The sequence below is a fragment of the Spodoptera frugiperda genome, chromosome 29, assembly GCF_023101765.2.
Source record: "Spodoptera frugiperda isolate SF20-4 chromosome 29, AGI-APGP_CSIRO_Sfru_2.0, whole genome shotgun sequence".
Classification (NCBI taxonomy): domain Eukaryota; kingdom Metazoa; phylum Arthropoda; class Insecta; order Lepidoptera; family Noctuidae; genus Spodoptera; species Spodoptera frugiperda.
In genome coordinates, this window is record NC_064240.1 from 9,264,234 (window position 1) to 9,282,063 (window position 17,830).

The window sequence follows — 17,830 nt, forward strand, 5'->3', positions numbered from 1 at the left end:
ATGTATCAACTTGTACAAAGATCTAGATCCTTTCGAAGTCGGCTTACAAAACCGAGTGCGGCAACTTACCCATGCACAGTCGACCGCGAGGTGTGCAGTTGTTACCTTTCAATTACTACTCAACCACTGACCATAAGCTAACTAATAAGTAATAACTTCACTACATACTTAAGCCAAGTTTTATACTTAAAAATGTTTACTAAGTTGTTATTAGGGTTAATTTTGTGTTGGGGTGTGTGGAGTTTCCCGGACGGGGCTCCGATCGACACGTGTGTAAAGAACCGTGCTAATCAGCCCAATCATGGGCAACACAGGACTCAACCCTTGTCCAGTCTACCGTACAGGGTGCTCGCATCGGCCCTGGTTTACGGCCCAAATACTCCGGTTACAGGTAACGTAAATAATTTCCATCATTGTCTCGATATAAGTAAATTGTTTTATGAAGAGTTTATAGGTATTACGTAGGTAATAATGTCTAATGAATATAGATAAGTTTGCTTTTTTTAATAATTTTCTTCTTCGACGGCTAAGCTTGATATTTTCATGTTTGTGTTATAGTAGGTACATCTCGTAAGTCTTATTGCGAAATTAAATAAATAGGATTTGTTATTTTTTTTTTGCTTACTTAAACAAATTAGATAAGTTGTTTACATGATGTTGCTAAGCTCCTTGAGTACTTAATTATTATCATGAAAACATAAAAGAAAGAGAAGTACCTAGTTTTTTTTTCTATTATTCATTAATTAAAGTAATGATTTTGTCATTATTTTCGCAAAAATCGTCTTATGTAGTAAGGTATTTAATTATTGAAATAAGCTCATCAATCATTTACAATGAAACGTCTAGATTGCAATAAAATATCAAAACAGAATCAAAAATTAATCTAGAAGCATCGATAACATTCTATTAGTACCTACAAATAGAAAGTCGAAACATGTCATTCATTCATCATATTCGGCGATTATTGAAAGGAGCAAGCTTTCGCAATCACTTAAGAACGATGTTTACAAATTGAATACAAGTTTAACCTCCAAATTATACTTGCAAACATTACATTCAGTATTAAATGTGTACTAAAACGGATATATCAAACAAAAGGTTATAAGATAAAACTACTTTTGTAGTAATATAGTTACGTTCATTGATAAAATCTACCGGTACACAGTGAGTGCGTAACACGTTCTATTACACAAGACCTTCTGCGTATGGTATTGTAGGTCAAACTGCCTATGGTGGTTCAACCGGTTCGTTCCCAAACGAATTGGGGTAAGGGTGACTACATAGATCCTTGAGAATTGTTGTTGAAGTACCAATAGGTACATTTGGAAGGCTGGAGACCTAACCGGCCTATTTACACACAGTCAACCCTCTTGTTCTAGGTTGAGTCAGCAAAGTACTTAATTTCATGTGCAGGCAAAATAGATGGAATCAGAAACAGAGACAGTTATTATTATTGTAAATACTATGCTTTGGTAACCATGTATTTTTTCTGTGTCAATTTTTTTTATCTGTATTCCAAATTATTTGGCTGACTGTAGGTACCCGAACTTGAACCGTTTAGGACTATTGTGTGATTTAGCGAGCGTGTAAACGTTCGTATAATTAGAATAACTTAAAAACTCGTGACAAAGAGTAATAAAAGTTTGGGTAACTAGGTATCGTTCATAATAACCTGAAATAAATCTTTCGCCTGTGAAAACTGAAAATTATAGGACGATAAAGTTAAGTAGAAATAGTAAGCAAGATTACTATTGATTTATGATATTCAGGTTTTCTAATTTAGAAATTCCAAACACAGCAGCAATTTTACAAAAAAATATGTTTTCGGGCGTAGTAGGAAAGGGTGAACCCATGAAATAAATAAACTTTTATTTCTTTCTTTTTTACTCCTTACTTCTTTCTTTTGAGTAAAGATTAACTTATAAAGAGAAAAGATTTAGGAAATTGTTATTTGATTGAATTGGCTCAAAAAACAATAAAATGTGAACCGATTTAAAAAAGAAACTTAGATATTGTTCGAAATTTAACTCTCTAGGTACGACATGATAGCTCATTAAAAACTTACGTTTATAAAATAACAACAACACAACTCACATCACTTCAAAAAACAAACTTTACAGTGACAATAGAAGGATCAGAGCCGTTCAAGGGATTCTTCATTCAAGCACGTTCAGTGGAGCACGACAACTGGATAGGGGCGTGGGAACCGGCCCCGAATACGACCATACACCCAGAATGTTCGTCCATCACACACGGTGACCCTGAGTTCAAGACGCGGGCCACTCTGCTATGGAGAGCGCCCCCTGATGCACATGGCAGGGTGTATTTCACGTAAGTATTATATTGAAGTGGTTTTGTAAGTATTAAGAATGTTGTCTATGTTATTCAATGTTGTTTCGCCTTATAATAATGGGGTGAGCAGACGTGTTTTGTACAAATGTTTATTCATAAAATAATTAAATGAGCCGTTTTCTTTACTTCAAATTAATGTTTTCAAATAGCAAATAGATTAGTTTAGGTATGCGCTTACGAACAAGTATTATATATCAGGGTAAATCCTGAAATAGTTATGGTGGTACCATGAAGCAAACTTCATGGTGGTGCTACTTATTTAAATAATTACCGTAAGTATGTGCTTAGATCTTACGAAACATCTTAATTATATCGATCACAGCTTCCAACAAGTTAATTGAAGTACTAAACTAAATCGATTACATACATACCATACATGGATTTTAAGCTAAAGCGTGATAATGAGGTTGTCGACCCATGCCCTAATAGCAGCTCCTTTCACTGCACATACATTTATGTGGTACTTGCGTAACATCAATGAGCTGTCAGCATTAGTTAACGTAGGCTGACCTTTAGATAAACTTCATACGTAGAATATGTATCAATCGAGAATGATCATACAATCATACGTTTACTCTACATTAATTTAAAGCGCACACATAATTAGCCTTGAATTTATTCTTTACTAGCTTTTGCCCGCGACTTCGTTCGCGTGGAATAGTGACTTCCGGCAAATTTTTGGTTTTAACCACATAGTTCCCGATCTCGCGGGATCTCTTCAAAAATGAGATGTGGAAGATATTCCAGGGAACTCTTCAAAAATCAACATAATGAGCTCTGCGTTTGATTTTATTAGATGTATACTCACTTAGGGCATTGAAAAAATAGTTTAAAAACGGACTTTAACTAAAGAAATATTATAATCTTTCCGAACTTAAGATGAAAACTAACTTAAAACTAAAGAAAGCTACGAATTACGAATTTATAACAATTAAAAAAGAAATTATATTAGAACCTATCCTTTATGCTATAATAACCAAGCTTAAACTAAATAATTTAAAAGAAACGACTTAAATCTAATCTAATTAATTTATAAATTAGACTTACAATTTTATTAAAAAAACTAACTACAGTAACTACTAATAATCGATATCAAACTAAACCTACGTTAAAAAGTTTATCCAGAAAACCAGGAAAACCCAACAAATAAACTTATTAATTGACAAATACAACGAAACCAATTTAGAATATACGAAACAGCAGGACCACTACAGACAAATAATCATACGACTGATAATATAATACACATTTTCTACAATAGTACCGAAGCGCTCGGCCGATACCCAACCAAATAATTGTAACAAAACCATAGCGCAATCTATTTCGCTCCCAACGCCATCTATCGAGGATAAAGACAACTTGGATTATTTATTTATACTCCGTTCGGGCATTTTCTTTGTACTAAAAGTTTAATTATATTGATATAATTTTTTTCATACCTTTTTACTATTTGTTAACTTTTTTCGATGAATTAAAACAATAACATGAACCGAAGTCGTGTAACGATCGACATAGAATTATCTATACTCCGTTAGAGCGTTTTCTTTGTACTAAAAGTTGTATTATGTTATATTTTTCATTGCTTTTTACTATTTTGTAAAAACAAATTTCCAATGAATTAAAACAATAACATGAACTGAACAATTGTAATTACACCATTGCGCGATCAACGCCATCTATCTACGGAGTATAGGAACAGCCCGACATTGTTCAATTCCGTACTATAAGTACGAAATTGAACAATAGATGGCGCTGTATGTCCGGAATAAATTTATTTTTTATTTTATTTTTTTTTTATTTTATTTTTATTTTATTTTTATTTTATTTTTATTTTATTTTTATTTTATTTTTATTTTATTTTTATCTTATTTTTATTTTATTTTTATTTTATTTTTATTTTATTTTTATTTTATTTTTATTTTATTTTTATTTTATTTTTATTTTATTTTTATTTTATTTTTATTTTATTTTTATTTTATTTTTATTTTATTTTATTTTATTTTATTTTTATTTTTATTTTATTTTTATTTTATTTTTATTTTATTTTTATTTTATTTTTATTTTATTTTTATTTTATTTTTATTTTATTTTTATTTTATTTTTATTTTATTTTTATTTTATTTTTATTTTATTTTTATTTTATTTTTATTTTATTTTTATTTTATTTTTATTTTATTTTTATTTTATTTTTATTTTATTTTTATTTTATTTTTATTTTATTTTTATTTTATTTTTATTTTATTTTTATTTTATTTTTATTTTATTTTATTTTTATTTTATTTTATTTTTATTTTTATTTTTATTTTATTTTATTTTATTTTATTTTATTTTTATTTATATTTTATATTATTTTTGTTTTTATTTTTATTTTTATTTTTATTTTTATTTTTATTTTTATTTTTATTTTTATTTTTATTTTTATTTTTATTTTTATTTTTATTTTTATTTTTATTTTTATTTTTATTTTTATTTTTATTTTTATTTTTATTTTATTTTTATTTTATTTTTATTTTATTTTTTGATTTTTGAAATAAAAATATATCTATGTCCTTTCTAAGGTTCTAAACTATATCTGTACCAAATTTCAACCAAATCCGTCAAATAGTTGCGGAGATTAATGGTATAAGCATAGAATGTTCGACGTGATTCTTTAATTTGACATAACTTTTTTATTTATGAACCGATTGACATGAAACAAACACTAAATGTAAATTTAAGCATCCCACAATATATTCGTGAAAACCGCATCCAACTCGGATCAGCCGTTTCTGAGATTAGCGCGCACAGACGAACAGACAAACAGACAAACAGACAAACAGACAAACAGACAAACAGACAAAAAAAAAGTTAATTACATTTTTGGGTTCGACATCGACATAACAATAACCCCTGCTATTTTTTTTATTTTTATTTTCAATGTACAGACAGCACTTTTCTACGATTTTATTATATGTATAGATGAAGTAGATAATTGCGCTGTCGACCATCCGGTGACTTGCTTTTTCGAATAACGAGTGTTTATGAATTTTACCTACTTTAGTAATGTAGGTATCATATTATTGAACATTAATCAGCAAGTTGGAGATATTGAGACAAACAGACGCCTGCATTGTAAACTACCACAAACCGTCAGAATTCTTCAACTGATTTTCAACTTTATTCCCAATTATTAAGTTTGAAAATATAAAGTAGTGTGACTTCTTGGGGTATCTTGATGTGCCAAGTTTCGCAAGATTTTAGCACAATTGATAACCCGGAGATGATTGTTGAAAACTAGATTCTACGAGTTTGTTAATGCTGTAATAGGTCAGATGTTTGTGTAAATTTCAGTAAAAAGAATTGACGTGTCATTCTATTATGTGTTGGACGAATGAAGATAGCCGCGTGGCAGACTACTTCCCGATAAACTGTGTTACTTGTTCATAAACAGTGGATAAACTTATTACACCTATTTCGTCGTAATTAAAATCGAAATGTTGAATTTTAGGCTTTTCGTCTGTTTGTTTATCGACTGATATTTTATATCGATATCGATTTTCTCTAGACTCCTGCGCATCATGACGAAAGCAAAAGCAATCAAGGCCAGTTTGGATAATAGATGTTTTATTTTTATACATTTGCACCCTCAGCAAGGCTGATCTGAACCAATCATGATTGCACGGTTGGCGTGGTGGCAGGACCACCGGCTGCCGTGCAAAGTGTAGTGGGTTCGATTCCCGCACGGAGCAATTCTTTGTGTGATCCACAAATTGTTGTTTCAGTGGCACTTATGTCATACTTATTTATCCAATAAAAATATTTATCCATTTCATAGTTTCAAACATTTAATTTTTGATGTAGTTTACATTGAAATAGAACATAGGCTACATTAACGCCATCTGGTGAGCAAAATGGCGGCCGTCATTTTGCGAGTAACGTTAATGGAAAAACATCACTACCAAGTGAAACCATACATACGAGTAGAATCTGCAATCGATACCTAATACGTAGACTGAACATTACCGCCACCGCGGCCAATTCATAATCTGATATCACGTCACGGCATGCACGCGTGGCACTAGCCCACTCTAAGGCCAGTATCATAGAACGACACTCAGCGGAGATCTTTTCTCAAATACAGTTAAAAAAGGACGCAAATACATTCAACAGATACGTGCATCTCTTTCTAACTACGCTTGATCAGACATCTCCGCTTGAGTACAGTTCTATAACACCGGCCTAATACTCACCACCGTATTTATTTCTCTAATCAATAAATAATAATCACTTTTATTGCCTCATCAAAGACAGTTTCTGTAAACAAATTACATGACTGTCTTCCTCGTGTCGTAACTAAATAACATGTTTCTATTTACAGCGGCACTGTACTGAAGAACTACGGAACTTTCTGGTCCAACCTCATCGCTGAAGCACCACAGGACCCATCACAACTTCAGATACTTGGATGAAAGGATTTTGAACTCAAAGCTTTTGATTACAATGTCGAAATTGCTTTCAAAAGTGGTCGCTTTAAACTTAGGTTTACTAATGTAAATAAAACTAAACATAAATAAATAGATAAGTATATTAGAAATGTATTGAGTAACATAAATGCACATTCATTTCATATCAAGATCAACCAATTTGCCGAGCATCTAGTTATCACAAATTAGCAAAACGTGTGCACGTATCATTATCTGACATCGTGTTAAAATATTATTACAGTGTCAAATGTCGTTACTGATAAGCTCTATATGTATAAAAAAATATGAATCTCATATTTCTGTTAAGGTACGTTTTCACTGAGCGAAGAATTGTTCTGAAGATATGTTATAGCTGAGTAATTGTTTTGTGATATAAATAATATTCCTCTTAAGATCACATATCATCTTTTGTTCTAAATAACCCCATTATTTTTAGTAAATTAGACTGCATATTAAACCATTCACAGTTATTACTCAGCAGTTATTCAAGAAACAGAGGTCTGTACTTACAGAATTCACTATCAATGCAGTGACTCACATTCAACTTGCATTCTACAATTTCCACAAGTCATCTTTATTCCCACATTTGCCCAGTGAAAACATACTTTAACACAAGTTCATAGCACGTATTATCACATTAGCAAGTTAATATAACGATACTTCTTCAGCGGGAAAGAACTGAATGATATGCAGTACTAAGTAACTTGTATTGCAATCCTCAGTTTAGTCATTAAAGACCGGATTGTTCGTTATTTATGACACAAGATTAATTATTATGTTATAATAAAAGATGTATTATTCACTACATATTACGTAGGATTATATAATAATAAAGGACGTCTGAATTTTAATTTCAAGTTCAAGAGAATTACATTAACATATTATCTTAGTCTCCATCACTCCATAGTGCATCTAAAAACTCTTTGACAATTCAAACGTATTTTATAAACAACAATTATTTTATGAACATAAAGTATAAAACGCATAATTTTGCATATAATTACTATTATAACTTTACTGAGATAACTATTGTTGTGGATACAAGTCAGTGTATATTTATTATAATCTTGGATAGATATAACCTATAAGTTTAAGCATTTGGCGCCACCCATGGACATGCGCAACACCAGTACCCTTAGTATGAGTTTACTTTACGTTTAAAGTAATCGAAACGAGAGCGTTTGGCGCTCTGATTGGCCGGCTCGAATAAACCAACCAATCAGAGCGCCTAGGGTACAGTCCGTTAGTCCTTTCAAGTGCGTTACACTCTACAGCTTTAGGGGGACATTGGACCTTCTGGGATCGTTCAATCCGGTCTTTAATGCTATTCCATCATACAATAAAGCTATACAAAGCGTTAGTATGTGCTACAATATAAAAATCCTCCTACAATCTTACGCTCCCGTCTTCTGTTTCATGACTGGTCTCTTTATATCCATGAGGTCGCAGAGATCGTTCCTTATAGGTCTCAGTTCTGATACCTCTCTTTCCCAGTCCGTTTCTGCGAGCACCGACATTATCTGTGGAAGAGGAAGTTGGGTAAATAATGATTAGTTATAGGTGCCTGACTGCTTCGTTAGCCGTCTCAGGTTCGATTGCCGGGTCGGGCAAAGTATAATTGGGATTTTTGTCGGTTTTACGAGAAGGGTAATATTAGCGAGTGATCCCTGTAGTTTTGTGACACGTTCGTATGATTTGAAATCAAGAACCATGCGATGATTTTAAACGTATTTTAAGCTGAAACTTCGTGTAGAGATTCTATTCAACCTGTATTCATCAGCGCTTCTTGATGTATATGGTCATTTTGTTACACGTTGTATAGGTGCATAAAAAAATCGAATATCGTTGGCCTCATTATCACCTAAAGCCTGATGAGATAGTAGCCTCCTACCTAATACATTAAGACATTAAAGATAAAAAAAGTATTGTTACTTCTCTTTAAAATTAAAAAGGAATTGAAACAGACCTTATTGTTACTATGTAAGTACATTTTCACAGAGTTAGTGAAACTAATTACCGATAAATCTTCGTACAAGTGCATCGAACTATGAGTCGTTGACTGAAAGCGGTTTATAATCAAAATATACATAAATATATTATGTTCCTACACTATCAAAAAATTGCAGAATGTCGTTTTAATTAGTGCCATTGCACTGATATAAAAATTATTATTAATCCCTGTTTTTATTGGTCACGGTCACAGCACGTCTGGACGGATAAACAACAAATGAACTAATTATTTGTTTGTGTTTATAAGTGTGATATTCGCAGGTAAAGGTATCATGAAAGAAAAATATTGAAAATTGACGATAACAGTACCTACTTAATTGATAAAAGAAATATACATGGTACTATTTCCTAGAAAATAAAAAGGGGTAGGGGGGAACACTCGCGTCATTCTAAGAAGGGGTAGGGGTGAACACTCGCGACATTCTAAGATGGGGCCACTAGTGAACAATAAAATGACTATAATCAGAAATTACATTACGCGAAACAAAATATAAGTAATATACGCAATTTATATACTGATTACGTAAAAGAAATAGCACAAAAACAAATGTGTCATTTTTTAACATAATATAACCTTTTGGCATTTGACCACAAGTGATATTTTGGCTACTCATAGTTATTGTATAGTTTTTGGTAGCACGTGTAAAGAAACGTGTTATGATTAAAAACAGAATGCAACATAAGAAATGTATTTATTTGTAAGTATTTCTGCTAAAAATGCAAGGCATGCATTGCTGAACATAGGGCTCCCCAATGACTTTCAGACAGGCTGGTTGGAATCGATTTGCATTTAGCGGCCATCCATCATCCATCTCTGCGGCCTTTATCATATACATATTTATACATTGCAAACGAAAATCGAGAATCTTCTCCTTTAAGCCGTCGTCGGTTAAAAATTATATACCATTAATAAGATTTTTCGTAGTTTTTTCAACTATTTGCGCTTAATAACGATTGAGTGTTAACTGAAGATTTTAATCTTTTACTTACTCAATTTCAAAGTATTTATTACTTTTTTATAGTAACTACGAATAGTTTTTGTACATGACGTCAATGAAGATTAGAACCATTAGTTAAAATAAATGATCAATAGACTAAACGTTAATACTGACAATAACAAAAATGTTTTAATGAGAAGTGCGTCATAGTGAGATTACTATAAAGATCTTAACGCTATAGGTATAGTGTTAAGTAATATAACGACTCATATATGTAATTATATTTGCGCTTTATTTCTAAATTATCGGAAATTGGTAGGCGATGTGTGAATAAAAGTTTTCAAATATTGTTTATTTCAGAAAACCATTTACGAAAACTGGCGCTTCTAATTTTACAAAGTCATGTTTATTTTTTAATGTTAATAGAATTGGAATAAGCTCGGGAAAAAACTGCTCATCGGTCATATGTTGGAAATTCCTCACAGCATTAAATTGCGCGCAATCTTTCGCGATTTACGACAAGGCATGCCATCTATTGGTTTCAGCGTCGAACTATTATTCTATGTATGTCGCTACACACAGATAAAACTACTTTTATAACATGTTTATGACACTGACATATAAAACCATAACAATTTAATTCCCGAAGAGTGTATGTAGACATCCACTCTTCACTCGATTAACATAATTAAAGGTTTTTTAAACATCAGCCCCATATTTTATCAACCCCTAAAGCGCAAAAGCATGTGAAGACGTACGTATGTTTATTACATTTTAGAGCAAAAATTAGTAAATGGATTTTGATAGAACTAAGCAATGTTACGCCTTATCCCCGAAGGGGTAAGCAGAGGTGCTCATTACGACACGTAATGCCGCTATACAATGTACACCCACTTTTCACCATTTGTTTTATAAGTTCCATGTAATAGGGGGTGAAACTAAGCGCAGATATAAATTAGTCTGCAGTAACACGCAGGCTACTTTTTATCCGGATAACTGGCAGAAGCTATTTTTTTTTTTGTTATTACAATATTAATATCGTATACAAAATACCTGGTCGATATTGTCCTGTGGCACGGAGCAGACGTCCCCGTAGAGAGTGAGCGCCTCGTACAGCCGCGCCGCGGCGCAGCGCCGCACGTACCGGTCCGCGTAGCACAGGTAGATCACTAGCTGGCCCAGGGACCTGCTGCATACTACGCCACCCACCTACGGAGAAGACAGAACAATCATGGATATTAAGACAGGTGTAGTTCAAGAAACAATATATTTATGTAATAAGTAGTAGACATATGTGGTGTGACCATATATTCTCTGAAGTTAGTCTTGCAGACTGAGTGATGAATAGTATTTCAAGTTAGATTATACTATGCAAGGTCTATTTGCAAACATATTGAGACTTTTCTTTAGTTATTAGGGATACGTTAAGATCTCAGTCTAGATAGCAAACAAATACGTATCTAATAATATTACTGAAAAAATCACAAGCCAATTTATACGAACTTTTCCGGCATAAATAGTGGTACTAACCTGAATAAGTTGACACAAAACGTTGATAGAATCTAACAGCTTGTAGATGTTCTTTCCTCCTCGAAGTTCCAGTTGTAAATGCTTCAGTATGTCCATAGCAAACGTAGACTCAGGGTCCTCTAGTATCGGTGATATAGAGCCTATAAAATAAAAAAAAAACGGATAATCCGTTTAGCTTCTTCTAGAATTTTATTTTAATTGAAATGATTAGAAATGGTATTTTTGTCAACCGTCACATCATCGCTTACTGTCAGGAGTAAGACCATAGTTATAAAGAAAAAAAAACAATTCGAATTAAAATGTCTATTATTCAGAAACTAAAACAAATTTAATTGTCAGTCTATTAAAGAATATTGTAATTTTTATAGTATTTTTTAATAATATTTTAAAATTCAGTATTCTTTAATAAGTCAGTTAGTCTTTCCTCAAGTTTAATCTTAAGTCTTATCTCCTACAGCTTCCGAAAATGTACTAGATTCATACCTGAACTCAACAGTCGGTCCAAGAAATTGAACATAGGTCCGGTTATCCTCTTGACGTGGAGATTGTCAGCAAATACTTTGATGATGGTGTCGCAGATAGACTTCAGCATTTCTTTGTTATCGTGCAACGTGTTGAGGTAGGCGTACAGAGACTGAGTCGTGTGTTTCACCTGGGAACGAATAATTAAGTATTAAGTATACTTTGGTTACTGGGCGAGGCCTATGTTCAGCAGTGGACGTCTTATGGCTGATATAATGATGATGATGTTGGTTATCACTCATGCTGCTCATGACTATGAGTCCTGTGCGTTGTTTGAAACTAGTCGAGTTACCTCGTTGAAGAGTAAATTTCTGAATTAAAATCAATAGAGCGAGCAGGGTTTGATGGCAACAAAAATAATGATTGTTAGTTAGGAATTTGAATGTAGGTATTCCAATTTGCTGTTGCTTACGCGATATAATTAGCTTATTATTACAAGACTATTTGGTAATAGAATTGAACACTGACTCGTAATACTGGTAATAAACAAACTTTAACAATAATTCCAAAAGCAAATTCTAACATTAATTAAACATACATACCAAACTCTCAGTCAACTCGCCACCGCTGACAACCAGCCCCTTGATAACATTGTACCGATAGTCTGGGTAATTCAACAGTTGTACGAATCTGGGCATGGTATGTCCAGGGAAGAGCCACAGTACTACGTTGGTGTTCTCACTGGTCATTGTTTGATCTTCCTCTATCTCCTTAGCTGGAGGCTTCAGTTCAACTTCTTCACATGGGAATATGCGCTTCAAGGCATCGTGGTGAGGTATGTTCGTGATTGGTGGGTCACTGAAAAGATTTTTTGTAAGTACGAGTTGAAACACAATATAATTGTAACATTTTTAAGTCTAAACCATATTTAGCAAGAGCGCGCGTTTACGCGCGTTTTCGTTGCAGCGCGGATTGATATTAAGGATTTTTACGTTGTGGACTTGTCAATAATGTTTAAATTGCTATAAAAAGAAAAAAGTACGCTTATTGTTGCGTCGACTAACGGGACTCTCAACAGTCCACAACATGCGTCGTATCGAAAGCATATAAATCACAATTACGACGTTCTACAATCGTAGCGAAAATAAGCAACTCATATGATAAGTCTTGATCCTTGGTGCTTGTATTTGTTTTTTTTTATTCGACAAAAACTAATGCTTGACTACAATCCATTTCTGCACGACACGTCATAATAGTTTCTTGAATACATAGTAAATTCCTACTTGTATATAAGCGATGTAAAGATCCTCCCAGCATGTGCTCTAGTGCGATCGATCTTCTCCACGGCCTGTTGGGCCACTCCACACATGACTGCCGACACTACCGCCGGACTGTTCAGCTCCGGGGCTTCTATGGCGCACTGCCGGCTGATTGATAGTAGACCTGTTGGATAAATAATACACTCAATATCACTGTAATTTTTCTAGATGTTAAATTAATTCAATTTTACTGCATAATTTATACAGCACCATAATTTATACAGCACGACTCGTGGGCTAAACCTGGAGGAGGGGCTCGGAAACAACATCCTCCGAGTACTTGGTTGCCCTCCAAGTTGTGTCTTGAATCAAGTCCACTGTCACCACCGGTGGCAAGACACTTAGGCAGTTGTAGGAAGGCCTTAAGGCGGCAATAAGGGCTTTATTATTGCTTGCTAGACTGCTGCATCCAGTTTCTCTCCAGTCGTAGCGGTTCTCCGTTCCACTGGATCCAGGGGGACATGGACGAGTGAGTGCTCCTGCGTTTGCGCGAACGTTTGAGCACTATAATATATCCTGCGTATCTGACCGTTTCCGTTTAATGGACTCCGATCTGGCAAAGTCTGGTGGCGATAGGCTAAGGTAGAGAGGTTCGGTTGGATGCAAACCGAGCTTTGTCCGAGGCCTGCACATCAGCGGCTCTGGGGGTGTGAGTACACACCGTGGTCGCTTTTACTCTGAACCGGGGGGACAGAGTGAATTCGGCAGCACCCAGAGTGACAAAGCAGCCCTATTTAGGGAAGCACTGCTTTCCTCGCTCAGCCGAGGAGGGGGCTAGAAAAGGTGCCCTAAACAAGTGCTCACCCCAAAGTATTAGGTTAGCAGTAACCACGGCTGTTAGCGCATCAGTGAATTCGTGGTCGACGCAGCAATAACAAAAATAAATATACTACACCAATTCTATCACAACATTTGACATTTGGCGCATGGAATGTACGGACTCTCTTAGACCGTAATGTTAATGCCTGCCCGGAACGCAAAACTGCCATAGTAGCTCGGGAACTTCGTCGCTATGATGTGGATGTTGCTGCTATCAGTGAAACGCATTTGGCTGACGAGGGTGTACTGACTGAATATGGTGGGGGCTACACTTTTTACTGGAAAGGAACGTCCGCTTCGGAACCGAGGAGATCGGGTGTCGGATTCGCGGTCAAAAATCAAATCGTTAAGAGGCTTCAGGAGTGTCCTGTACACATTTCGGACCGCATTACTACCTTGCGCCTTCACTTAAGTGACTGTAACTACCTTAATGTGATCAGTATCTATGCACCAACTCTTGACAGTGCTGACGACATTAAGGACAAATTTTATGAGGAACTGTCACAGTGTCTTCAGAAGATCCATCCCAAGGAGGGCATTTTGCTTTTGGGTGACTTTAACGCAAGGGTAGGCCGAGACTATGAAGCCTGGCCTAAGGTACTAGGAAGACATGGAGTTGGAAACATGAATTCCAATGGTCAGCTGCTGCTAAGTTTATGTGCTCAGTATCGGCTGGCTGTAACAAATACTATGTTTCGCCTTTCTGCTAAGCACAAAACGACATGGATGCACCCAAGATCTAAGCACTGGCACCTAATCGACTATGCTATCGTACGGCAAAGAGACGTGTCCCAGGTCCTGGTTACTCGCGTTATGCGCGGTGCACACTGCTGGACGGACCATAGACTTGTCATAGCTAGGTTGCGTCTCCGCCTTCGCCGTCCTTGTCGATCCACCCAGACTAAAGCTATACGGTTAGATGTAGACAAACTGGCTAATTCTGTGACGAGGGAGGCTTTTGCGGAGACTGTAGCTAATAATATTGTGCCGACGGTCCCTGATACTCCTGATATTGATTCTGTTTGGGAATCTCTGTCGTCATCGGTGCTGGAAGCTGCAGTTGCAACTATAGGTGTAAAATCTCAGCAACGGGAGGACTGGTTTGACGAAAATGACAGAGTACTGACGGATGCAATTGCTAAACACCGAGCATTGCTTAAGAACACCAAAAACAATGCGGTAATAAAAGCTAGTGATCGGGAGTTACGTAAACTCACTAGAGACGCTAAAGATAGGTGGTGGAGGGATAAGGCACAGTATATGCAATGGCTTGCTGACAGTCGTCAACTCGGTGAGTTCTACAGCGAGGTTCGGAAACTCTTAGGTAGCTCCAATTTTGTTAAAGTGCCTCTGAGGTCGCTTGACGGTGAACGTCTCCTGAAATGTAAGGATGAAGTGCTCAGGCGTTGGTCGGAGCACTTTGACAGTCTGCTGAACGTGGAACGAGCCGTTGACCTAGCTTATATTTGTGAGTTGCCTCAACTCCAAACTGAAAAAGAGCTTGACGATCCTTTGTCTCTGGGCGAAGTTGTTCGTGCGATAAAAGAACAGCAAAATAAACGTGCGGTAGGTTTGGATCTTATCCCGGGTGAGCTGTTTAAGTGCGGCGGTGTAGAGTTGCAGACGCTGGTCTGGAAGTTATTTGTTCGCATGTGGGACGAGGAACAAGTTCCTAAATCATTTAAACTCTCACGTATTAAGGCCCTCTATAAGAACAAGGGTGATCGTGCGGATTGTAATTCATACCGTGGTATTTCACTTCTTTCAGTCCCCGGAAAGGTTTTTGCCAGAGTATTGCTTAACCGCCTAAGAAAATTGTCTGAAAAGATCTTGCCAGAAACGCAGTTTGGCTTCCGTCCGGATAGAGGTACGTGCGAGGCAATTTTTGCGGTACGACAGCTCCAGGAGAAGAGTAGAGAGCAAGGTAGACACTTGTACCTCTGCTTTGTCGACCTGGAGAAGGCGTTTGATAGCGTTCCTCGTGAGGCCCTTTGGATGGTACTGCGGAAACAAGGATGTACGGATAAGTTTATAAGGCTTGTGCGTCTCCTGCATGACAACATGAAGTGTTGCGTGGCGGTGGAAAATGAGCAGTCGGAGTTTTTCTCTGTTACCTGTGGTGTAAAGCAGGGCTGTGTCTTGGCCCCCACGCTGTTTGCTCTTTATTTTGCAGTGGTCATTCGCGAGGTCCTTGCTGTATCTTCGGAGGGTGTCAGGTTGCGTTTTCGAACAGATGGCGGTCTTTTCAATTTGTCGCGACTAAAAGCAAGCACTAAAGTGTCTCTTGCACATATTGAAGAAATTATGTACGCAGATGACCTATGTTTTGTGGCAGAATCCCCGGAACGCCTTCAGCAGCTTGCCGCAAGTCTTCACGAGCAGTGTTCTAAATTCGGCCTGAAGATCAGCGTCAAAAAGACGGAAGTTATGTCTCTGGATGTTCATGGTCGTGAGATGCTGAACATTAAGCTGGGTGAGGACGTGCTAAAGCAGGTTGATAAGTTTCGATATCTGGGGAGCACGTTAACATCGAAGTGTGACCTTGACGCCGAAATCAACAGCAGAATTAGTACTGCTGCTGCAGCTTTCGGTAAACTAAATGCCAGGGTCTTCTGCTCACACGACTTAAAGCTTGCCACAAAAATATCCGTGTATATGGCTGTCGTACTACCTAATATTTTATACTCTGCCGAGACATGGACACCATACCGACGCCACATACGACAATTAGATCGATTTCATCTTAAATGCCTTCGTACCATCTTAAACATTCATTGGTCTGATCGGGTGCGCAATACTGAAGTATTGAGACGAGCCAATGTGGGAGGCATTGAGTCGTACCTCATGAGAAGGCAACTTCGATGGTGCGGCCATGTGGCGCGTATGTCAGAGCAGAGAGTGGCAAAGCGCATCCTTTATTCAGAACTTCAAGAGGGCAAGCGAAAGCATGGCGGACAACTCTTAAGATTTAAGGATGTGCTTAAGCGACACATGAAGGCGTGTGACGTAGACCCATCTCAGTGGGAAGAGCTTGCATCGAACCGCGGAGAGTGGAGGTCACTGGTGCGGCAGAAGATATCTGATTTTGAAACTCATCGGCTTTCAAAGCTAGATGCTAAGCGTGACGAAATAAAAGCCCGACCACCAGCGGCAATCAATTACAATTATGTTAATGGTGCTCTCACGTGTCCACTCTGCGGAAGAACATTTGTAAACAAAGGTGGATTTGCCAGCCACATGAGAGCCCATGATAGACGCCAGTAGTCCAGAAACGGTCGCCGTAGCCGAAACCGGCATGGAAGGATTATTATTATTATTATGTATGTTCATTACATAATCACGGGACCACAGGGTCCCGGACCTTTGGAAGGCGTACGAGGGGCCGAAGCCAACTCGCAGAGGCCCGTTGAACAATTTTAATCTAAATGTAATGGGACATCAGCCGTCGATTATCCCTGTATGCACTATGGAAGTACACCAAAGAACAATCCCCGGCTGATGCAGAACTATTGTGAGATATGGTAAAAGGAAATGATAGGGATATGGGTGTGGGTGGCTGTGGAATAGTTAACCGGTTAACTATGGGGACTATGGCCCCTGCCCCTGACCAATATTGAAAAATACGGATAAACAGGCAGGGGGTGACTCGCAAACTCAATAGTGGGCCCCGGAAACGGCCGCTAGCATGTAGCGACAAGGGAAGCAACATCCGTTGAGCTGCTTGAGGAAGGGGAGGCATCCCACGGCTATCTGGGGCCGTATTATGAACTCTTATTTCCAGTCAGTTTACGCCGTGAAATGAATTGCCCGGCTAATTCGTATTATGAACACTACTGCCAGCCAGTCAGTGGTCACGTGACAATACAAACCGATTTCTGCACGACTTTTGGCTGGCTGGTTGGCGTTTACGCGTATTATGAACCCTATTTTGACGTTT

General features: G+C 36.7%; 2 protein-coding genes across 2 annotated transcripts in view; one reads left to right on the top strand and one right to left on the bottom strand.

Moving 5' to 3' along the window:
* Positions 1–53: 53 nt before the first annotated feature.
* On the top strand, positions 54–8,375 carry LOC118268608 (putative defense protein 3). Its single transcript, XM_035583156.2, has 3 exons — positions 54–391; positions 2,121–2,331; positions 6,710–8,375. Exons 1-3 carry the CDS (start codon positions 193–195, stop codon positions 6,798–6,800), a joined length of 501 nt encoding a protein of 166 aa, XP_035439049.1. The 5' UTR covers positions 54–192; the 3' UTR covers positions 6,801–8,375.
* The window catches only part of LOC118268415 (tubulin-specific chaperone D), a 27,156-nt gene continuing 16,224 nt past the window's right edge, over positions 6,899–17,830 (bottom strand). Inside the window, exons 14-19 of the mRNA XM_050706575.1 lie at positions 13,039–13,198; positions 12,358–12,613; positions 11,777–11,945; positions 11,294–11,433; positions 10,817–10,972; positions 6,899–8,335 (exon numbers count right to left, since the gene is read on the bottom strand). Coding sequence (XP_050562532.1) covers positions 8,210–8,335; positions 10,817–10,972; positions 11,294–11,433; positions 11,777–11,945; positions 12,358–12,613; positions 13,039–13,198 — 1,007 coding nt within the window. The 3' untranslated portion in view covers positions 6,899–8,209. The remainder of the gene's footprint in view (positions 8,336–10,816; positions 10,973–11,293; positions 11,434–11,776; positions 11,946–12,357; positions 12,614–13,038; positions 13,199–17,830) is intronic.

Coding starts and splice junctions, on each gene's coding strand:
- LOC118268608 (XM_035583156.2), top strand. CDS start 193: ATGTTTACTAAGTTGTTATTAGGGTTAATTTTGTGTTGGGGTGTGTGG. Junction 392..2,120: donor CCCAAATACTCCGGTTACAG/GTAACGTAAATA, acceptor CAAACTTTACAG/TGACAATAGAAGGATCAGAG. Junction 2,332..6,709: donor CATGGCAGGGTGTATTTCAC/GTAAGTATTATA, acceptor TTCTATTTACAG/CGGCACTGTACTGAAGAACT.